General features: G+C 38.6%; 1 protein-coding gene and 1 long non-coding RNA gene across 3 annotated transcripts in view; both read left to right on the plus strand.

Annotated features, from left to right (window-relative positions):
* LOC143757198 (uncharacterized) overlaps window positions 1-24,739 on the plus strand; it is a 208,437-nt gene that overhangs the window by 142,424 nt on the left and 41,274 nt on the right. The gene's annotated exons all lie outside the window — the stretch shown is intronic.
* cd151l (CD151 antigen, like) overlaps window positions 1-24,739 on the plus strand; it is an 86,477-nt gene that overhangs the window by 33,923 nt on the left and 27,815 nt on the right. Inside the window, exons 2-3 of one of the 2 annotated variants that reach the window (XM_077248150.1) lie at window positions 1,446-1,529; window positions 23,658-23,849. In XM_077248150.1, the coding sequence (XP_077104265.1) occupies window positions 1,446-1,529; window positions 23,658-23,849 (276 nt within the window). The remainder of the gene's footprint in view (window positions 1-1,445; window positions 1,530-23,657; window positions 23,850-24,739) is intronic. The other variant, XM_077248151.1, reaches the window with a different exon arrangement.

Here is a 24,739-nt window from a genome sequence, read left to right on the forward strand (position 1 = left end):
TAGTTGAAATAAAGTCGTTATTTATTTTTTGCGCACAAAAAGTATTCTCGTCGTTTGATAAACTTAAGATTGAGTCAGTGTAGTCACTTGGATTATTTTAACGATATCTTCAATAACTTTTAGGGGCTGGCAAGCTTCAATCCCTTAAGAAGCCTATGGAGGAGTGATCCAGCTCTCAGATTTAATCAAAAATATCATAATTTGTGTTCCGAAGATGAACGAAGGTCTTACGAGGTTGGAACAACATGAGGGTGAGTAAATACTGACAGAATTTTCATTTTTGGGTGAACCATCCCTTTAAGTCTACTAATTGTTGTGGCAAAAATGAATCATCAAAACATCATCACTGCGTGAGAGACACTCTGAAACCAAACTGTCTTTTAAAAAGTATTTATTCTTGCAAGAAGGACCCAGTCACCACACAGAAGTTACGCTGTAGTGTGAGTGAGACAACAGCAGGAAGGGCTGAACAGCTTTTATAACATTTCCAAGGTTACAGTCTGTGTCTTTCTTGAGGCAGGTTGCCAAATAAGGAATACACTGTTGCATATGCTTCCTTTTGTCACTAGGACCATTGAATTTAGCTGCATCCTGACCTCTAGAACCAAAAGGCCTTGTTCAGCTGTTCCTAGGGTGCTTCACTCTCCATGTTCACAGATACAAATTTATCTCTTATTCAAACATCACTCCAAGTGAGAAGAAAAACATGTTGCATTCCCTTGCAATATCTATTACTGACCAATGAATATTAAAATGTCCACTACATAATCAATTCCTAGTTTACTTTGGAGTATTATAATTGCCACCCACTGACCTTTCTTGGTATGGTTGTAGTATCTGTAGTCTCAGTATGCTATACAAGCAATAAGTATCCAGGTAAGTGACTAGTTAAAAGCAGGGATGGATTAATGAACAGGCCTACCAGACCAAGGGTCCCAGGAGCTCTGCTGCTCTACACAAAGATGCTACTGTAATATAGGCTTGTATTGGGTTTGTTCATCTCATATCTGAATGATGTCCATCTATATCCACAAAAGTCACCAGAATCTATCATTTAAGGGACTATTTATCAAAATGTTCTCCCAGGGCAGCACACCCATGGATCCCGCTTGACAATTATGTTGATCAGGGCATATATCTTGGCTTAGGGGCCAGGGAAAAAAGTTCAGGATCAGGATTTTTTTCTACTATCACCCCTGTATCTTCTTCTGTTGTCTGAGAGTTGCAAACCTAACTGCAGAAGTTTGCTATTGTTTGTGGTGTCATAACCAGTCATAACTTTATACAACATCAAAAGAAACAAAAATAAAACAAATTTTGCAAGAACTTCAGTCTTGAGACAAAAGAAAATATTTTGCACAACAGCTAGACTGCAGCATATTTAGCTCAACAAAGATGCTCAGTTGCTTTTTGTTCATGTCTGTTTTTTTTTTTTTTACTTTCAGATGGGGTTAAAAGAAGAGAAGAAGGAAACATGTGGGACCATCTGCTTGAAATACTTGCTCTTCACCTTCAATTTCCTGTTTTGGGTTGGTTTCTGTTACTGTCATCTAATGCAGTGGTTTTCAAACATTTAAGCCAGTGCACAAACATTAAAGCTCCAGTCCGTAACTTTTTTGGGTTAAAAATTATCCAAAATAAATCTTTGAGCAAGTACATTGTTCAAAACTATCTGCTTGCCTTAGCTCAATTCAAAACAGTAAGCTTGTAATAATGTTTTTAATTCCAGTGGTACTGGTGGATTTCCGTGGGAAATTCGAGCATGTCTTTGCGTCATTACGTCACATCTGTACACATAAAGAAGGTGTCTTGGCTAGTAGGCTATATTGCGTGTGAGGATGTTGGAGGTGGAGATTTATAGCCTTTTCTCACAGCACTTGATATAATTAAACATTAATTTGATGGTAGATCCAGAAAGGTTCAAGTGACAATCACCAGTGACACGCCGGCGTGATTGTCTCTGTTTTTTTCTTATCAGTGCAAAAGAGACTCAAATAACTCTGTGGATTTTTGTCATACAGGCAAGTGTTATACATCATTCAAATATGTTAAATGTCTTCTTTTATTTGTGTACACTAATACTTAAAACAAAATGTTGTGACAAAACAAAACATTACCTCAAAAACAAAGAATCAGCGACTTCAGTATTCCTCTGCTTTCCATCGAGTTTGGAAGATTGTGTTTGTGCTGTGCTGTTTACCTTGGATTTACCTCAGAAGAATTTGAAGAACACGATTTGATTATGAGAACGATTTTTAAGGTAAGACACTCATAATAGTAAGCGTGTTATTGTTTGCATAAGCTTTACATTGTAGCTACTAGTTAAACTGTTGCAAGACTAAAATGTTATGAAATGAGATTGGAGTAAAAACATGAAGCCTAATGCTAAATGAATATACATGTACGACACAATATTTTTATGTTCAATAATTAAACACAGCACGGTATAAAAGTAGGCTAGTATGAGTGTTTATTCTAATATGGTGAATATTATAATGTTTAGACCCGTGTTTACTGTTAAATACTGTGTTTGTTGATATCTGCTCAAACGTAGATATGTATAATCTAAAAAGAAGAATGTTTCATAGTTTGGAGCGGCTCGATCGCTTCAGTAAATGTTCTCTGCACGCGCTGTTCGTTTGAAAAGCAAAACACGCCAAACATTTGGCTTCATGTTTTTTTCTCCAATCTAATTTCATAACGACTGGAAATGTTTGAAGTAACGTGTGGCGAGCAGGACGAGGCCGAGAGATGCGAGACCGGTGCGTCGCGCAGGTATCGCTAATTATCACTCACTCATATATATATATATATATATATATACACACTAACGTTCAAAAGTTTGGGGTTGGTAAGATTTTTAATGTTTTTAAAAGAAGTCTCTTCTGCTCACCAAGGCTGCATTTATTTGATTAACCCAGTAATATTGTGAAATATTATTTCAATGTGAAACAGCTGTTTTCTATGTGAATATATAGTAAAGTGTAATTTATTCCTGTGATCAAAGCTGAATTTTCAGCATCATTACTCCAGTCTTCAGTGTCACATGATCCTTCAGAAATCATTCTAATATGATTATTTGATGCTCAAGAAACATTTATGATTATTATCACAGTTGAAAACAGTTGTGCTACTTCGTATTATTGTGCAAACCGTGATTCATTTTTTTCAGGATTCTTTGAAAGTTCAAGAGAAAAGCATTTAATTGATAAATAAATATTTTGCATTATTATAAATGTCTTTACTGTCACTTTTGATCAATTTAATGTGTCCTTTCTGAAGAAAAGTATTAATTTCAAAAATAAAAATAAAATATTCGTATTGACCCCAAGCTTTTGAACGGTAGTTCAAATATATGTGTGTGTGTGTGTGTGTGTGTGTGTTTTGTAAATTTCATAATTTTACCCAGAAAAAATCTAAAATGTATTCCCAAAATCACGCAGCCCTATAGTTTCTCTTGATATCAGCATGTTCACAGGTGTTTATTTGTTTATTTATTTTATTTTTTTACAGGGACCAGATGCCACTGGATGAGTCCTGCTGACTTCAACATTCACATGAGTCTCTGTACATGAACATGGTAAAATAAAAAATCAAACACCTTGGAAATGACAGGTATGTACTATGTTTCAGGAATGGCACAAAGGTGTGTGACTGTTCAAGTCTCTGTCTTTAGATCAGTGTGTTTACTAATGTGCTTTTTGTCCTCTGTTGTTTATCTTTGGATTATGTTGTGTTGTAAATAAATCCAAACAATCTAAAAGCCATTCATTTTTAAATCTCTACTCATTCTTTGTGCAAGGCTCCTCATAATGATAGGGCCTGATAGCACCTGATAGGGCCATTATGGGAGGATTTCTTTGTCTTTCTCGGGTGTGAAACACATCAATATTCATGATGTATTCACGCTTCCTTGCATAAAGTTTTCTCACACAAAACATGTCTTATAACTTTTAAATCTTATCTTAATAAGTATGCAGGATGATTTTCACATGGTTTTGGAGCAAATATTCTAGGCGACGTGATACAATTTTCAAAAGTCTTGTGAATAAATAATCAGTATGGGTTTCATGACCTTATTTCAGTGACAATTTGTTTTTGTGTTTTCACAAACCACGCATAAATGTCATTATCTCAAAACTACAAACATTTACATACATGCTGCTGACATATTATTGTAGCAGATTTTGTGCTGAATACAGTGTAATAAGACTTAAGCCATGAAAATGTGACAAGTAACAGAAATAAGCACAAATGTCAGAGCATGTCAGAACACCTACAGGACCCAGAAAACACCTCAGACCCCAGAGGGTTAACCCCCTGGGGTCGGTGATATCGGCGGCGATACCAGCTCACATTTTTTTTCTTATGAGTGCAAAAGAGACTCAAAATTTTCGCGTCCGAAAATTAACTGTAACTCAGCGAATACTCAGTCACACAGGCATACAGGCATGAAGCTTGAATTATCTTCTTTTAAATAAAGTAATTTATCTAAAAAACAAATATTCTCAGTTTATAATCTATATGAAAAGAGAGAGATGTCAGTCTTTTTCTTTTCAGCTCATTATAGATCATTATGTGCTAATGTGACCACGCCCACGGAGAGCATGCGCTATTCAAACGCAAATGATCTGAGGCAAACATGCCAACGCCCACATCAGCTGGATAAAACACATCAAGTTTAATAAGAATCATGTACTTTACGTCGTGTTGCTACACTGTGAGGAATAATCCTGTAAAAGTTACCTCAGAAGTGCTGGTATTTTCATTTCGAGGAGCAATGGATCCAGCTGATGTGAATAGTACGTTTATTCTTAAGTGCTTTGTTCTAATCGGGATATGGAATAGTGTCTGTAAACCGCAAAAAGACTGTTTGTAATTAAAATTGAATTGCGTGTCTGTGTGTGAATGAATGAATGAACGGCACATCCGCGTGCACTGTTGTTTACTATAGCTGTACATCGCGCATCTGTGCCGTTCATTCACACTCGCACCTACATTAGTAAACATGTTATTTTTACATGAACACATCCAAACTATATTGCTATCGCCTACTGAGATGAGTAAAAATAGACTGAAATATGTTGAAATAAAATGTCTTTGTATAAGCAACAAACTGCAAATTAACATTTAAATGCTAATATATTATAAACACGATATGTTACAGACTAAATATGCAAGTTAAATATAAATAAATACTTTTTACTGTAAAATAAGACTACTGCCACATCAAATAAGCTTTTGTTCACCAATTTCTTCTCATATGTTAAATATATAATATGGGATGTTTTGTCAAAAATAAAGTAGGTATATTGAATTTTCAACTAAGATGTTATTATAGTGTTTGTTATGAATCCTTATCTTTGAAATACGTATGATAAAATGTATACTTTTTACAAAGAAAGATTACACTTGAAATATTGTTAAAATTGTAATTGTTGTTGTAATTGTAACCTTTTTTTTACTGTGTTTTATTAGTGACAAATTTGGGGAGAGGATACATGTTCCAAAATTTTCCGAAAATACAGTATGAGAATTAACTGCACAATTACTAGAAATGTTTACCTTGGATATTATACAATTTGCATGCATACAAAATTTGTGGGAAAATAAAAAAAATTTCAAGATGTTTTCAACTAACTTTGAACCAATTCTGTAGAATATATATATATATTCTACAGAATTGGTTCAAAGTTAGAGTTGGAAATATCTTGAAAAAATGTGTCTTTTTTCACTGGGTACCACAAGAAAGAATGTGAGGACAAAAGAAATGTGTGTATATATATATATATATATATATATATATATATATATATATATATATATATATATATATATATATATATATATAATTTCTTTTGTCCTCTCATTCTTTGGTACCCAGTGACACACCTGTGTAAAAGGCTCATTATGCGGCTCATTATGCAGGTCATTGTCTTCTCAGGTGTGAATCACGCCCCCACACATATTGCCTTTCCAAACAAAAAGTGTCTTACAAAATTTAAATCAATGTATTGTTTTGTGTAAATGATTAGGCAGGATGATTTTCAGATCATTTTGTAGCAAAAACTCTAGGCGACAACATCCATTAGTCAAAACTCTTGTGGACACATATTTAGTGTGTGTTTTGTGGCCTTATTTCAGAAACTTTAAGTTTTAGTTTGTTCAATAACCATGCATAAACTATATTCTCTCAAAAATACGTACATGTACATACATGTTGCTCACATATTGTGGTAGCCCTGTTTGTGCTAAATAGAGTGTACTGACAACTTTGCCATTAATATGTTTATAAACAACTGAAAAAAGCACTAATGTTAGAGCATGTCAAAACATCTCAAGGACCCCAAAAACACTGTAGACCCCAGAGGGTTAAACAAAAACATTTTTTTAAGTCCTTCACAACATTTTAACTATGTAATATCCGTCTATATTTACTATACTGTATATCAATTTAATTTAGGCTTACCTTTCAATGGGATGGGTGCACTTGTTTTTGGGAGCGCAAAAGCTTCATTAGTGGCCTGATGTTGGATACTACTACTAGCAGATCATCTTCAACATCAAGAAGTGATCAGTATTTGTGATGACTCCGACCCCTAACCAGATGAACTGGATAAATATTGTGAAAGTTCTGATCCAATCTGACTTCTGACCTATTATGCCACCTAAATCATAATCATACTTGCACGATTCCTGTCTTATGTTTTCCTTGTCTTGTGTGGGCTTTTGTTTGTTCCTGTTCTGTGCCATGTTTTGTAATCCTTTGTAGTTTTTCTTGTTTTTAGCTTGTTTGCTTGTGTATTTAAACCCCTGTGCTTCAGTTGTTGTTTGTCGGTCGTTGTTTTGATGTTGCTGGTAGCTGTTCCGTGTTCCTGTCCTGAGTCCATTGGATTACCTGTTTGTTTTATTAAAGTGCTTGCATTTGGATTCTCTGTCCGCTTCTTCCTTGCTGCATCGTAACAGAATGACCGACCAACGATGAATCCAGCAGCACAGATCATGCGTCTCCGTCAGGGAGACAGGCCCATTGGGGAGTAAATCACAGACTTCATTGAATTGGCACCATTATCACCTTTTGATGAGGTGTGTCTGATGATATTTTTCCGGTGAGGGCTATCCGAGCCGCTCAGCTCCCTTATGCCACTCCATCACCCTAGCTGGAGTCTTGAAGAATATATTGTCCAGGCTCTTTTGCTGGCCGGTTCACCTCTTTCTGTGGGTTTAGCAGAGCAGGAGCCCCACAAGCCCACAGTACCTCTTCAGTCTGATGTTCACGTCACGTCTGCCGATCCAGAGACTGTTCACGTCACGTCTGTCGATCCAGAGACTGTTCACGTCACGTCTGCCGACCCAGAGCCTTCACCGCTGGTCCCGTCCAGCACAGAGCCTTCACCGCTGGCCCCGTCCAGCACAGAGCCTTCACCGCTGGCCCCGTCCAGCACAGAGCCTTCACCGCTGGCCCCGTCCAGCACAGAGCCTTCACCGCTGGCCCCGTCCAGCACAGAGCCTTCACCGCTGGCCCCGTCCAGCACAGAGCCTTCACCGCTGGCCCCGTCCAGCACAGAGCCTTCACCGCTGGCCCCGTCCAGCACAGAGCCTTCACCGCTGGCCCCGTCCAGCACAGAGCCTTCACCGCTGGCCCCGTCCAGCACAGAGCCTTCACCGCTGGCCCCGTCCAGCACAGAGCCTTCACCGCTGGCCCCGTCCAGCACAGAGCCTTCACCGCTGGCCCCGTCCAGCACAGAGCCTTCACCGATGGCCCCGTCCAGCACAGAGCCTTCACCGCTGGCCCCGTCCAGCACAGAGCCTTCACCGCTGGCCCCGTCCAGCACAGAGCCTTCTTTGCCACTGACGCCGTGCAGCCCAGAGCCCTCGCCGCTGATGCCGTCCAGCCTAGAGACTTTTTCACCGCTGGCGCCGTCCAGCCTAGAAACTCCACCCTCCTGAACTCGTGTTTTTTTTTGTTTGGTTGTTGTTGTTTTTTTGTTTTTTTGAGCGTCTGGAATCTGCTCCTTAAGTGGGGGGCTATGTCATGATTCCTGTCTTATGTTTCCCTTGTCTTGTGTGGACTTTTGTTTGTTCCTGTTCTGTGCCATGTTTTGTAATCCTTTGTAGTTTTTCTTGTTTATTAGTCTCTCCAGGTGTTTCTAATTAGCCCCGCCCCCTTGTTATCTTGTTTAGCTTGTTTGCCTGTGTATTTAAACCCCTGTGCTTCAGTTGTTGTTTGTCGGTCGTTGTTTTGATGTTGCTGGTAATTGTTCCGTGTTCCTGTCCTGAGTCCATTGGATTACCTGTTTGTTTTAATAAAGTGCTTGCATTTGGATTCTCTCTCCGCTTCTTCCTTGCTGCATCGTAACACATACACTGTTCGTTTGTTGGCCAAAGGAGGACTGGCCCCCTGACTGGGGGTTCTCCCAAGGTTTTTTTCTCCATTCTGTCACCTGATGGAGTTTTGGTTCCTTGCCACTGTCGCCTTTTTTTTCGCCTTCATTCGCGATTGGCTTTTGGTTTGCTTAGTTGGGGACATTTTACATTTAATTTTTTACATTGAATTTAACAATACTATTACAACTTTACTTTCCTGTTATCTCTGTAAAGCTGCTTTGAAACAATTTGTATTGTAAAAGCGCTATATAAATAAAGGTGATTGGACTTGACTTGACTATTTATTTGTCATGTACTGTATGTAACAGCCGAAAAAGTCTGCTAGCACAAATATGTAGATCCAAATAGAAGCGGTACATTGCCACATTGGATAACTCTTTGTATTCTTTTGCTACTGTAATTTAAAATTCAGGCAGTATGGAATTGGAGATTAAGTTTATAATGTTCGACCACCGGACAGCTCCAGCAAAGCATCTTCCAGATTTCTTGGGAGATGAGTCCTAGATTCAGTGAATGGTTGCCGTATTCAGTCATCCAGTTTTGAAAAGCATTGTGAACCCAAGTTGATCGTGGAGACCATTGCCACCAATGTTGTCTACGATCAACTTGGCCCACGATGGTTTTGGGAAACGCAGCACTGGTTGTGTCTCTTTTGGAAAATACTTAAGGAATTGTTCAAAATGGCTGCAGAGATGATCAGTGATGTGTACTTTCAGGTTGTAAGGTACTTGGTTATAAGTAGAGGTCGACAATAGTGGATTTTACTGATACCGATAACTAGGTTTGACCGTACTTGCCGATAACCGATTAATCAACCGATATTTTTTTCAAAGGATACTGGATAAAAAACATAACACTCCAAGTAAAACAGTGCTGAACTGAAATGTGCTAAATGAAATAAATATATTAAAATGAGGAGTTCTGAATGAATTCTACAGAAAATCATTTAAACATTAAAATATTACAGGTCAAATGTGTGTTTCTTTAGCTATAACCTAGAAACATACGTAAATTTCATTGGTAACATTTTTGCAAGTCCCATTTGTTAAAGGGATGTATAAGCCAGCTTTCATGAACTATATATGAATTATGCAATATACATTTTTACAGCATGTATTAATATTTGGCCAATACAATTATACCTTGATCATTCATGTTAGTTCATAGTACATTAACTAAGGTTAACAGATAAAATAAAAATTAAAACTCAATTTAAAATGTATTAGTATATGTTGAAATTAACAAACTAACAATGAACAATACTTCTACAACATTTATTAAACTTAGTTAATGCTAAAAATGGAATCTTATTGTAAAGCATTTCATCTAAATCCAAAAAGTCATGCTTAAAGCGGCACTATGCAGGATTTCTATTTTTGTCAAACAGCGATCCCTAGAGTCGCTGTACAGTACTTGTATTTAACGTTACTGTCGTACGGTACAACTCACACAGAGCGTATCTGCACTCACGGCCTCTGCACTTCATAATAATAAAGTAGCCTACTGCGTTAGAATTACCTGAGCCTAAATGCCAGATGACACCAATAAAGGGTATCATGTACATCGCATTATTTCGTAACAATGTCCGTTAGGATGTTGTTAGACACGATTATTGCAATTTATCATAATAGTTTGCAAATTGCGCTCGTTTACACTATTTACAACGTGTAGGCTTATTTATATCCTGATAATTATGTGAGATATTGACAACTGTTCTCATGATAATCGCAGGAATCAACTTTAACAATGAAAGCCTGACTGAGTGGGACTCTTGTCCGGTTCCTCGCGCTGTCAGATTCTCGTTACCTTTTTCTAGACTCTTCCAACCGCGCGCGCGCTTCGTTTTTTTCCGCCATTCTGAAAACGCAGGGCCGATGTTTACTCGTGTCTGACTCCTCGCTCGTCAGTCTGCCGTTTCCTCTTTCTCTGTTCCTCCGACAATGCTTTTCTAGCTTTCTGCTTCTTATATGCCGGCTTTGCCATGGGACGATAGTTGTTAATATAGCTAGCCGGATCCTGGCTGGGGGCGTGTATGCGTGTAATGTGTGCAGTGCCGTAAAGCAATTTGTTACATCGCGAGAGCGGAAATCACGCGATACTTCCTGACGGCGGTCTGCCGGCCCAAAGTTGCAAGTACGGTTTTTCCACTCACAGGCACCAGAGGGGGGCGAGACGACCACCATTCAACCCGAAAAGTGTCATATAACCATTCCAATAACGCCGAAGCTGTTCAGTTAAACTAAAAAAACTGCATAGTGCTGCTTTAAAGATGGCCATCTTTAAATATTAAAACATTAAAATTACATAAATGTAGGCCTATATTACATGTATAGTCTCTCACTTTATTTGCTTCTATTTTAGAACACTCGATGATTATCTAATCAAAATAACAATATGTATTGTAGTGATAAAAAAATAACTGAAATCGAATGCATTTCTGATTTGTTTATGTTTCTGTCGGCTACATGAACATATCAATGTTGAGAAAGCAATCACGTCACTAGCTTTAAATTTGCAACTTCGCCGGCTAATGAATGCATAAAAGTGACCAGCTGGATATAAACTGAGGCAAATAGATGGTAACAATTGCGACATTAAACATTTGGGTCAGGTTTGTGTGTTTTTGCACACCGCTTGAGGTAGCCTCTACTGTTAGTCCTCTCAGCCTCGACGGCAAACATACATCTGTTCTTTCTCTGCTAAAGCAGCATCTAGTCAACAAACAAATTACTTTATAATGATATGGCAATATGTACTTTAGTGTTCTGAATACTGTTTCGCTGTGGGTGTTTTAAATGTGAATTTGAAGTGACTTTGGGCTCTCCGTGCTGCGCGCAGCCTCACGTTAAAATAAACAACTCACCCAGTGATAGTTTTTATTTGGTCTCGCTCTGTATAATGCCAACAGTCCCTTCCGCACTCTCTACTGTGCAATGACAGTGCCCCCTTCTCAGCCGCTCCAGCAACGGACGCAACCCGGAAAAATTATCGGTATTTGTGACAAAGAGATGCAGTTATTATATCGTCACCTGATCCGTGTGATAGAAGTATATAAACACAAGATACAAGTTTCTTTTATGGTTATTATTTCTACACCCAGACGATAAAGCAGTGTATGTTTCAGGAAATTTAATTCTTTTTGTCATTCGTTAATGTTGTTTTGGTAAGAGTACATCAATGGGGATGCGTATGTTGTTGTGTATGTTGTTGTGTATGTTCGGTGATAAGTATCAATGAATATCACTACTCGCTTCATTTGCCAATTCTTTTTTTAGTTTTCATGATATAATGACATTACACATTTGTTTGTTTTTTACTATACCGTTTATTGGAAAGTTTGATGAATGGAAACAATCTCCTTTGTCCGCTGCCATGGCTTTGACGCTAGTCTTTACTTCCGGGTTAGATAGTGGATTTCCCAAACGGGTGGGCGCTTCCAGGATTGCGTATTTAAATATATGGAAAGTACCAAATATTTTTTTCTTTCCTTTTTTAGGTGTAATTTTCCCTTTACAAATATACTGTTTAAGAAAATATTTCAAATGATTATTTAATGATTGCATATTCAGTATTTTTCATTTTCTGTTACCACATATGTTCAGCAGTGTTAATTTTGGCAGCCATTTTTTATTTAGTCTTAGTCTTCATCTTCAGATGAAAATGCTTATTGGTCTTAGTCACATTTTAGTCTTTTTGTCTTTCATAGTTTTAGTCTAGTTTTAGTTGGCGAAAAGTAATTGCATTTTTTTTGTCAACTTTTAGTCACTACTTTTAGTCACCGACACTGCAGTTACCGACATTCATTTTGGTAGCTATTTTATATGTAGTCTTTAGACAAAAAAAATCATTATTCTGTTATCTGGTACTCTGTTAAGTCTTCATCGTCAGTTAGGAACCTGGGTCTGCTCTTTGATACCAATCTTTCATTTGAAAGTCACGTGTCTAGTGTCTGTAAAACCGCATTTTTCCATCTTAAAAATATATCTAAATTACGTCATATGCTCTCATTGACAAATGCGGAACAACTAGGTCATGCGTTCATGACATCAAGGCTAGATTATTGTAATGCTCTACTGGGTGGTTGCCCTGCACGCTTAATAAACAAACTACAGCTAGTTCAAAACGCAGCCGCTAGAGTTCTTACCAGAACCAGGAAGTACGACCATATTAGCCCGGTTCTGTCAACACTGCATTGGCTCCCAATTAAACATCGTATAAATTTTAAAATATTGCTGATTACTTACAAAGCACTAAATGGTTTAGCTCCCCAGTACTTGAGCGAGCTCTTAACGCATTATAGTCCTTCACGTCTATTGCGATCTCAAAGTTCTGGCCAGTTGATAATACCTAGAATATCTAAATCGACTGCTGGCGGTAGATCCTTTTCCTATTTAGCACCAAAACTTTGGAACAATCTTCCTAACATTGTCCTGTAAGCAGACACAGTCTGTCAGTTCAAAGCTAGACTAAAAACACATCACTTTGACCTAGCATTCACATAACACTCTATAGACTTCTATAATTCAATATTAGCGTGCCTATGTGTCGGCGTCAGGCTAAAAGCATGTCTCGTACTGGTGCAGTCCTGAGTAATCTATCCTCCTTCATTCGGTCGGAGTTGCATTCTGTAATGTGCCAGAGCCCCGTGAATGTTGCGTTGTTTAATGCACGCTCGGTAAACAATAAAGCCCTGCTTAGTTAAATATACTATAGTATTATGTTTTGTCAAAAATAAAGTAGGTATATTGAATTATCAACTAAGATGTTATTATAGTGTTTGTTCCAATATTTAAACTAATGAGTCCTTACCTTTTTTAATACGTATGATAAAATGTATACTTTTTACAAAGAAATACACTTGAAATATAGTTAAAATTGTAATTGATGTTGTAATTGTAACCTATTTGTGATTGGTTACAATTTCTAATTGTAAAATATGTATATATATAGATAATTTATTTTGTCCTTGCATTCTTTGGGACCCTGTGAAACAGCTGTGTGAAGGGGCTAATTAATATGCAGCTCATTATGTATGTGGCACATTATCCGGCCTTTGTCTTCTCAGGTGTGAACACGCCTCCACGCATATTGCCTTTCCAAACAAAAGGTGTCTTATAAAATTTAAATCAATGTATTGTTTTGTGTAAATGATTAGGGAGGATGATTTTCAGATCATTTTGAAGCAAAAATTCTAGGCAACAACACCCATTAGTCAAAAGTCTTGTGGAAACATATTTAGTATGTGTTTTGTGGCTTTATTTCAGACACTTTAAGTTTTATTTTTTTCAATAACCACGCATAAACATTATTCTCTAAAAAATACAAACATGTAAATACATGTTGCTCACATATTACGGTAGCCCCATTTGTGCTATATAGAGTGAATTTACACCTTTGCCATTAACATGTTTATAAATAACTGAAAAAAGCACAAATGTCAGAGCATGTCAGAACACCTCAAGGACCCCAAAACCCCTTAGACCTCAGAGGGTTAAGTGGGCCTTGGACACTTTGAGGTATTACCTGATCAGAAACGAGTTTACCTTAGAGACTGATCACAGAGCTTTGCAGTGGCTCAACTGTATGAAAGACAGTAATGCAAGGATTACACGATGGGCTTTATCTCTGCAACCATTTAAGTTTGAGGTAAAGTACATGGCAGGGGCCCAGAATTTAATTGTTGACTTTCTGTCCTGCCACTCTGAAGAGTGACTGACTTTAAGGTGGCGATGTGTGATGATGTCACATGTGTGTCGATGTGTTGCAGTTATTATATCGTCACCTGATCCATGTGTAAGAAGTACAGATACAATTTTCTTTTATGGTTATTTCTACACCCAGATGATAAAGCAGTGTATATTTCAGGAGGTTTAATAGTTTTTTTCATTCGTTATTTTGTTTTGGTAAGAGTGCATCAACGGAGAATGATGACATTGTTGTGTATGTTCAGTGATAGGTGCACATATCACAACTCGCTTCATTTGCCAATCCGGTTATTAGTTTTCATGATATAATAAAATGGTTTTTACTATACCGTTTATTGGAAAGTTTGATGAATGGAGGAGATCTCCTTTGTCAGCTGCCTCTAGTCTTTACTTCCGGGTTAGATCATAGATTTCCCAGGGTCGCGTATATAGATATAGATAGATATATGGAAAGTACCAAATGTTTTTTTTTTTTTTTTTTTTTTTTAGATGTTATTTTCCTTTTACAAATGTATTTAAGAAAATATTTCAAATGATTAAATAAAGATTGCATATTCAGTATTTTTAATTTTCTGTTACCACAGATGTCCAGTTCTTTAATCAAAAGATGATTTTTTTTTTTTTTTTCACACTATCTGGATTCAGAGTTGGTTTAGTCCAGTTACTATTCTGGTGGGAATTTAGAGTAACTAAGCCAGACCTTCTCAGCCTTTGGGGAGGAAGGGGGTAAGTGAGTTAAGCTGAGGTTGCGTTTGTGCTGTTTAAAGCAATTTACTTTGTTCTTTGTTAGAAGTGTGCGCTGAGTAAAGCGTTTGTAAATATTCTTTTTTTTATCTTCAATTTATTGTTTTTTTTTCTTTATTCGTATCAAAGACTTGTAATTTGTACCCCAATTTTTAATATTTGATTAATAAAATTCACTTTCTTTGGATTATCCTGGTTTATGCCTATGCCTTCCTATCACCTCCCTTGGTTCCTAACGGCATACGTTACGACAATATGGATTTTTGCCGATAACCGATAGTTCCACCAATCAACTATCAGTACCAATATAATGGCAAAACCGAATAATCGGTCGACCTCTAAGTTAATTAATTGGTCAGGCAACACCCATTTTTACGATTGACGTATAGCTGCTGAACGCAGTGTCCAAGCTTAACAAAACTTGACACACAAAGGCAACAGGGCATTCTGAGGATGCACTAAGTTTCATAAAATTATGCCAATAGAAGGCACTACGACTAAAAAAACTATTATAACTCCGCAACTGTATGATCCATGAAGTTGAATATTGGTATGCATCTTTTTTTGTGGACATTGCAACATATCTTCTAATATGACTCGAATACTTTAAAAAACATGCAGCAAAACAATTCAAAATTCATTTAAAAATTCAGATGCTAATAAATTAAAATCTGAATGTCCTACCGTTACAAAAATAGATACAGTCATGTGAAAAAGATAGGACATGACATATTTTGTTCTTTTGTAAGAAATATGGACATATCAATATTTGATCTTCTTTCAAACAATATCTATAGATAAAGGTGATGTAATTGAAGCAAAAACAATGAAATTTTAACAATGATATCATTTATTTAACAAATAATTTACAACGATGTCAATTCCTACTGAGGAAAAAGTTAGGACAGCCTATGCCCTAATAGCTGGTATTGCCCCCTTTGACGGAAATAACCTCAATAAGACGTTTCCTATAACTGTCTACTAGTTTCTGACATTGACTGGGAGAAAGTTTTTCCCACTCCTCCATACAGAATCTTTTCAGCTGTGTGATGTTTGAGGGATTTCTTGCATGCACAGCCCGTTTCAAATCACCCCACAGCATCTCAGTAGGATTAAGAGTCAAAATTAAGAGCTTTGACTTGGCCATTCCAGGACTCTCCATTTCTTTCTTTTGAGCCATTCCTTGGTGGATTAACTGGGATGCTTTGGGTCATTGTCATGTTGCATATGTCATGTCCACATCCAATTTTCGGACGGATTGTCTTACATTTTCCTCAAGTACCCTCTGATACAATGAAGAATTCATAGTGGATTCTATGATAGTGATTTGGCCAGGCCCTGCTGCAGCAAAGCAGCCCCAAACCATGACATTTACACCCCCATGCTTCACAGTTGGTGTGAGGTTCTTGTGGTCAAATGCTGTCTTTGGTTTGCGCCACACGTCTTCTGCTACTAGGCCCAAACAATTCAACTTTGGATTAATCTGTCCAAAGTACATTGTTCCAGAAGTCCTGGTCTTTGTCGAAGTGTTCTCTGGGAACAATCATATTTGCCTAATGTTTTTTTTTTTTTTTTTTTGACAGCAAGGGTTTTCACCTTGCTCACGTCAAATACTAATCAAACTTGTGCAGTCGCTTTCTTATGGTAGACGCATGTACTTTGACATCAACGGTGGCAAGAGTTACCTGTAGGTCCCTAGATGAGATTTTAGGATTGTTGGAGACTTCTTTAAGCATCTCTCGGTCTGTTCTTGGGCTGAACTTGCTAGAACGGCCTGACTTGGGCATGTTGGCAGTTGTTTTAAATGTTCTCCACTTGTAAATTATTTTCCGGACAGTGGAATGGCTGATTTCAAATATTTTGGAACGTTTTTAAATCCCTTCCTAGACTCATTTGCATCTACAACCTTCTTTCTGAAGGCCTCAGAGAGCTCTTTTGATCTCACCATAGTGATTTCACTCACTTCCACAATCAAGAGCAAACCAAACTAAATGTCTGAAGTTTAAATAAGACAGACTCCTCCACAATCCTCTCTAACGATATTCTAATCTTTTGCACATGATGTGGCGCATGTGATTCTAATTTTATGCATTTTAAGTAGTAAATAAATGTGGAGGTGTCTTATCTTTTTCCTCACCAAATATTTCATTTCTATTAAGGAAATTTTAATTTTAATTCATAATTAGCAAATTATGCTAATTTTTTGAGATAGGAATTTTGGGTTTTCATGAGCTGTATGCCAAAATCATCAGTATTAAAACAATAAAAGACCTGAAATATTTTAGTTGGTGTGCAATGAATCTAAAATATATGAAAGTTTAATTTTTATCATTACATTATGGAAAATAATGAACTTTATCACAATATGCTAATTTTTTGAGAAGGACCTGTATATTTATACATTTTGTAAAAATTAATGTGAATGTTTTTTTGTGTGAAAATCAGCCAATGGGTGTCGCTATAAGCAACTTTACATTTTAGCATTTAACTCAAAAAAAATTTAAAATGATTATTTCTTCTGCATCAGGATATCTTCTGATGCTTTTTTTACATTTTTTTAATTTATTTTTTATTTAATATTGAAATCAGAAAAATGAGAAGTCTGTGCCTTTTTCGTTAGTAACAGTTGACAGTTGACGGTAAATATTGACTTCTATAATATTTTTTTTCCTACTATGGAAGTCAGTGGTTACCATCAACTTTCTGGTTACAATACCAACATTCTTCTTTTTAGTTTAGCAGAAGACTGAAGTTGCTTTTATGTGCATTTACACAGTTTATTGTAGCTCAAATGACAGTGAATGCATTTACACAGCAATTGCAATTGCATAATGTAATGAGATTAATGTTTAAAAAACATTTAACTGATTTGTTTAAAGACTCTGATTCATTCAGGAATAAAACACCACTCTGTGCGCTAGTCAGTCGCAACTTAAAAGCTACATGAATTTCTCACTAGCAAGGTAATAACAGCCCTGTTCTTGGAGCGGATAAACTTACAGTTTCGCTATTAGTTGAGAAGCTGTCGACGAACACTGTTGAGAGACGCACAGACTCGGGTAATTCACATACGCTTAATCAGTCTCTCTTTTTCTCTCTCTAATAACTGCATTTCTGTCAGGACCACTATCGTCAGATATGATTGGCAATTGCATACAGTTAGGATTGGCGGTATGGTTATGTTCTAGGCAAGAACTCCCTGCGCATCCATGCAGAATAGCATGGATAAGAGCAGGGAGAGCAGCAATAATCCCCCTTAGGGTAAACGGAACAGAACCAACACGAATGTATTACAGATATCATTAATTCAAGATTTTATGTACAACATAATTTGAGAATTTATTCTGATTGAAGGGGAATCAGAGTGCTGACAAGAGGAGGAGCTGGGGATGGAGGAGGGTAATTAGTTCCATGAAGTGCACAAAAAATACAAACTAATATGAATAATCAAACATTTATAAATAAAACAAAAATTGCACAACAAAGTTTGTAACTTTTGGCTCGCTAGTGGTAAATAAACAAAATTGCAGGCGTCTTGGTACCTGTGCAGGTTCTGTGCTACTTCGAAGCAGTGTCGAGTGCCTACTCGATCCAGTCAGGGGCCGTTCACATATCGGGCCCTATTTTAACAATCTAAAACGCAAGTGTCAAGCGCAAAGCGCAAGTAACTTTGTGGGCGGATCTCGGCGTTGTTGCTATTTAACCGGCAGGATAAATGACTCTTGCACTCGACGCAAATCTAAAAGGGGTTGGTCTGAAGTAGCTTCATTATTCATAGGTGTGGTTAATTTGGGTGGGTTTGTCCCATCCCCAATGTCACTTCTCTTTCTTTTACGGCCCTGACGAGAACATTGATCTCCTCGGCTGAGAACCGATTCTGAAGCCGAGGAGATCGATGTTCTCGCCAGGGCCGTAAAAGAAAGAGGTGACATTGGGGATGGGACAAACCCACCCAAATTAGCTTCGGTTAAACATGCATATAATAATTTGGGTAAATGTGTAAGCTTTATGCCTATTTTTCCCATTGTCATGCACACAACAATGATTTCCCTCGTGTTTTAATATTTTTCCTTATAATAATATATCATCTGCAAAAAGGAAAATACATCTGTGTAGATGAGAGAATCATCTACAGTGTATGCGCGTTGTTCACACTCTGTATTATGGCCAAGCATGCACGCTTAAAATAGCATCTGAATGTACGCGCAACGCGCCACTGACTTTAGACTACGTTTTTTCTGGGCTGTGGCGCAATTGTTTTCTGGAACTGCAAAATAGCACCAGGGATTGTTTGCGCCGGAACACGTCTCCTTTTTTGCGCTGAACCGCCCAGGGAGGGCAAGTTCATTCCCTAGTTTGCCGGCGTGCGTATGTGGAGGGAAAAGTCCGCTTTGCACGGGTGCAAAATACGAATGATACACGCGTCGGTGTACCAAGTCAATTGCGCTGGGTGCAAGATAGGGCCCATCGTGTTTTATGCACGCGCAAATAAACCTTTGTATTCGCTATGATGTTCATCACAGCACCAAATACTTAAATACTTTATACTAAAAGGCTTAATAGGCTGTCTTGAAAGTTTGTTAACATGGGGAGGTGTAACAAACTCTGCAGATGAAAAAAAAATCTGTTTGATTTGGGTAGTGCTAGAGCCTATATGCTACCTGTCTGTGAATTACATAATAAACTAAACGAAAGTTTATTTATCATATTTTCTGGCTAGTTTACTTCAGTTTTTTTATAATACACCACACTTTCACCCAAACTGAATAATTAAAAACAAGTTTAAATAGGTAAATCTTCTATAAATATTTTTGATTCTTCATTTTCTTTTCTGACATACCCCAGTTCTTGTTAAAAACACACTAGACATGCTTATTCTGTGCATTTTGAGCACTTTTTTGGGGGAAATCATATTTATTTTGTCCATCAAAAGTGTGCTTTCACTTTAATTGAGGGTGAGCAACGCAGCAAAAAAAAGACTTGGTGCTTCACTGGACCATGGTTCACTGCTGCTCACACGATGCTCCTGCTCCCGTTGTGAATGCACTCATTGGTTAACATACACTGCGAAAAAATATATGCTTTGCTCACGCTTGCAGTGTGAAATGGCCGTTTAACTGCTACTTCTTGACATTCTACTGTAACCATCTACTACGGGAGAATAGCCGATTTGGCATAGTTGATAATGCATAACAGATTAGATACATCCCTAATGCAAGTGCAGGTAAGCAGACACCGATTGAGTGTCCTCACCATCCACTCGCACAAATGCGACCACGTCAAATTTTAACTCGCACATTCTCAAAAAATGGTTGCATATGTCGACCATTTTGGTTGCTGTCTGGAGCCCTGCTATTTATTTTCAAACTTAAACATTTTAACATTTTATTCTGGACTAAAATATGGCCTAGATATTGATTGAAAATGTTCTGATTTTTTTATTTGTTTGTTACATTACAATAACATTACAATAATAATGAACATAAACAACTTGGGTACCTATTATGCCAGGGCTCTACACTGCGACCATTTCGGTCGCATTTGCAACTGAAAATAACTGCGTGCGACTGTGAAAAAATATTTAGGTGCACCGGTGTGAGTGACCCGATTGATTCTCATGAATAGATGTATAATACAATCGGAATAAAAAGTACAATTCACAAAATGCATCTACACTGAGCAACAGTTCCCTTTCAGTTGCTCACGTTCGACGTAGTCGACATGTCGACTGATTGGGATCACGCTTAGGGAGCCTGTCATCTTCGAGTACCGTTAAAACGAGCCAATCTCACACTCCACCCCGCAGCGCTGGTATAAATACGGAAGTGGATACACGCACCAGTTGTCTTTCGCTTTGGAGCCGATCGGTGTCGATGTCTCTGAAGAGTGTTGAAGTTTTCAACGAGGAGGTGCTCGGTGCTCAGTGCTTCGGCACTGGTGACGGGTCCCATTTCCTGAAAGAGCAACATGGGTGCATTTGCGTCTTTTTAAAGATGCACCATCCGTGCGTTTCTGGATGCGGTCGTTCCCAGTCCCCCTCTGACGGTCACAATGGTTGCATCATGTGTTGAAAAAATATATATATATAAATATAATATATAAATAGACCCAGAGTTGAGTCTTCTCTTCGAGAGGAGACCCCGAAGGTGTTCGATCACATCTGTGCTTTCTATCCTGCAAAATGGGTTGAGTAGAGCTGTCTCCCTCCACCCTCAAAATGTTTGTTGCCTCTATATTGTCGTACATAATGATGCAGTGGATATAAATCCATGGGGAAGCACGACTTGATTGTCAGGTTTCTTATCTTTGGTGCTACTGCACTGCAGAGACCTCCCCTTGAGCCACTACAGGCAGCTAAGTTAAAAAAACTGTTTTTAAAAGAACAGTTCTCCTGCTTGTTTGGCCTCTATCAAGAGGGTAGGGGACCTGCACGCATTTTTGGTCGACCAATCGTGCCTGGAATTGAAAAGGGGACCAGGTGGTGAGCCTGCAAGTGCTGCCCCAGAGGAGGCAGACCCAGTCCTGGCTTTTTCTCTGCCCTTTCCGCTCCTTGCGGTTATAACTGGACAGAATGCAAAGCCTCAGGACCTCAGCCATCATCTTGGTGTATTATCCCAAGGTGCATGTGCCCCCCTGGGTAGTGGGTTCCTCCAAAAAGAGAATATAGCTCCTGCCTAGGCGTTGACACAGCTCAACACCGCCTCAAATAATGCGCGGGGGGGGGGGATCAGAAGGCTTTTGTCTAGGCACTGGAAGGTGGCAGCACTAGTGGCATTTTAATTGGGATCCCAATCAGTCGACTGAAAGGGAAACATCTCGGTTACGTATGTAACCCTCGTTCCCCGAAGGAAGGAATGGAGACTTATACCCCTTTTCCACCAACAAGAACCGGGTGCTGGTTCAGAGCCAGAGCCAAAGCTGGTTCAGAGTGGGTTCGACTGACGAGCTTAATAAGAACCGATTTGCCTTTCCACCGGCTAGAGAGCCACAACAGAGCCAGATCTTACGTCACTGTATACGTCTCATGTTGCCCAGCAACGCTAGTGCGGTAGCGCCAAACAGTACGCCAGGGTTGTTCGAGATGCATCGGCTTCTCGCAGATCGATCTCCGCATGACATCAAAGCACTGCGATAGCGATCTAAAAGCACAAGGAGTCGTATGTTCTCCAAACACTCCCGCAGCTCCGATCGGTCCGCGCCGCTCCGATGCATCTCGAACAAGCCATCAACAATAACGGACGTTGCAATACTATGGATGCTCATGGGTTTACAAAATACATCGGAGTCCAACGCGTTTGTGCAGCTCGCCGTAACTTACATAGACGGATATTTATAATCGAGCTGCTATTAGCTCGACTAGCTGCTATTTAAAAATGGCGGTCACAAGTTTCTATTCGTCTTGTTGGTCACGGTAACCCCGCCCCCAGCCCCTGACGCAAGTGGTTCTTACTTGGCTCTGTTCTAGACCAGCAATGATTTGGTGCTACTTAAGAACCACTTTTCCTGGTTCGGAGCTGGTGCTTTGCGTGTGGAAAACCAAAGAACCGAATTGAAACTAGGCTCTGGCTCCGAACCAGCACCAGCTCTGCCTTGGTGGAAAAGGGGTATTAGTCCCGTCGCCACTATTGCTGGACCACCGCTGACTCCGGCCTCCCCTCGGCTCCTCAGCAGAAAAACAACTGGTGCATGCATCTACTTCCATATTTACACCCGGGCCGCGGGGCAGAGTGGGAGATGGAGATCTCGCACGCCAATGTGCATTGGCTCGTTTTAACAGTACTCGAAGATGACAGGCTCCCTAAGCATGATCCCAAACAGTTGACATGTCGACTACGTCTCCGTTCCCTCCTTCAGGGAACGAGGGTTTTATACGTAACCAAGACATTACGTTTCGTACTGCAATGGGCTGCTTCTCATGCCTTCAAAGACTTTGTTTCAGTCAGCAGAGTAAGTGCAAAAAACGTGTGCGACAGACTACACTTCAAAGATTGTTTACAGGTGAAACCGGTGTGACACAGCCATGCACAATTACCAGACCTTCTCATGCTGCTGATGTTTCTTTGCAGCCAAATTAACTGGAAATACTACTTTTGCATTATCATAAGCAAGGTCGGAAATTAACGGGGGCTTGGGGCAAAAATGCCCCAAAAATGTATAAAAAACACACGCACTGACAAAATGCCCATGTGGCTGTGCTCATTTTACTTTCGCTTTCTAATTAGCGGCAATTTGGGGGCGTCAATTGCTTGAATGTTGGGTTCATTATTATTCTTAATGAAAAATACAACAACAAAACTGTATAATGACAAACTCGCTTAAATAGGCGCTTTTACATTTTGCTTTGAAGCCAAATCATCTGCCATCGTCTTGTCAGTCAAGAGTGAGGCGAAGTGAAGTGAAATCTGCTGGAACTCTTGTTCGGCTCACAAAATTGAGCAGACGCATTCAGTTTTTAACTGTAGTATCTGTTATTTAACTGAACTAAATTATTTTTAATTCTATAAAAAATCAAAGCGACAGTGGTTGTGTGGGAGGAGGTGCCGCGGTGGTCAAGTGATGTAACCGGTGTTGCGGCTTTCACCGACTATCGCAGCAAGCTTATATAGTTACATAATATCACTTGAGTAAACTTGCAAATGTGTTATAGTGATCTTGTATAAAAGTCCAATAAACAAGTTGATATAAAGTGACAACATTTTAGCCACAATACTCTGTTTTTGCTCTATTTCGTGAAAATAGTTTCAAACAAAGCCACACCAGAACTGTTGCGCATCTCCAAGCAACAGTGAATCTTGAATGTTCCTTTAAATGTATTTCCAGCTGGCAGGAGGTGCAGTGATGGCTGTGGGCACCTGGACGATAGTTGAGAAGAGCGATTACATCAGTCTGCTGTCCTCAAAGATTTATGCTGTCTCTGCCTATATACTCATCATGGCCGGGGTGATCGTCATGGTAACAGGGGTTTTAGGCTGCTGTGCCACCTTCAAGGAGCAACGACGCCTTCTGAGAGTGGTGAGAAATATGCATAAATGTTGACTTGCTCTGGAGAATTGTTGAGGGTTGTGTTTCCATTTTCTTATACTGCATGTTCCTCGACATAAATAGTAATTCATGACTGCACATCAGATCAGTTTAGAGCAGGCATGGGCAAACCCGGTCCTGGAGGGCCACTGTCCTGCAGAGTTTAGCTCCAACCCTAATCAATAGGGGTGTAACGATACACAAAACTGACGGTTCGGTTTTCCCACGGTTTTGACGTCTCGGTTTGGTTCGGTTCGGTTTAGAAAGCTAATAAAAAAATTTAAACAGTGGTTTAATGAAAAAATGGTGTCTTTGTCTTTAAATTAATTCAATTACAATTAAACTTTTTGCAAGGATTAAAAATCTGCTAATGCTGTAAACTATATAGGGAGCCACACATTACTATAACATTAAAGGTTAACAACAGAGCCTAAATTCAGATGCTATTTATTTTTTTGATATAATAATCAACACCCAACAAATTGTATGAAAACATGTAAACTGAACATAAGGCAGTTTTTGCATTAACTTTACTCGAATTTGTTATTGAAATATAATAATTTACACAGTTGCTGTCATTTTCATGAAAGATATTTTAAACGTACATTAAATAATCAAGATATAATTAACAGGTTAAGTAAAAAATAATATATAGGATAATATAGTGCATTTATTTAGTGCAAGAGTTCATTTCTCTAGGAACCAACTAGTTGTGGACACTGAATAACTTGCCTGCTGAGGTAAATATAATGCTAGTGACAAGCAATGCAGTTTTATTGACGTCTTTACGCTGCTGAAACACTGATTGAGCGATTACACGAGTTATGATGCCTTTCAGTTAGTATACTGTATTTTTCAACATACCTTCAGGTGTCCATTCA

The sequence above is a fragment of the Siphateles boraxobius genome, unplaced genomic scaffold, assembly GCF_051911475.1.
Source record: "Siphateles boraxobius isolate OS27281-9 unplaced genomic scaffold, OSU_SipBor_1 30, whole genome shotgun sequence".
Classification (NCBI taxonomy): Eukaryota; Metazoa; Chordata; class Actinopteri; order Cypriniformes; family Leuciscidae; genus Siphateles; species Siphateles boraxobius.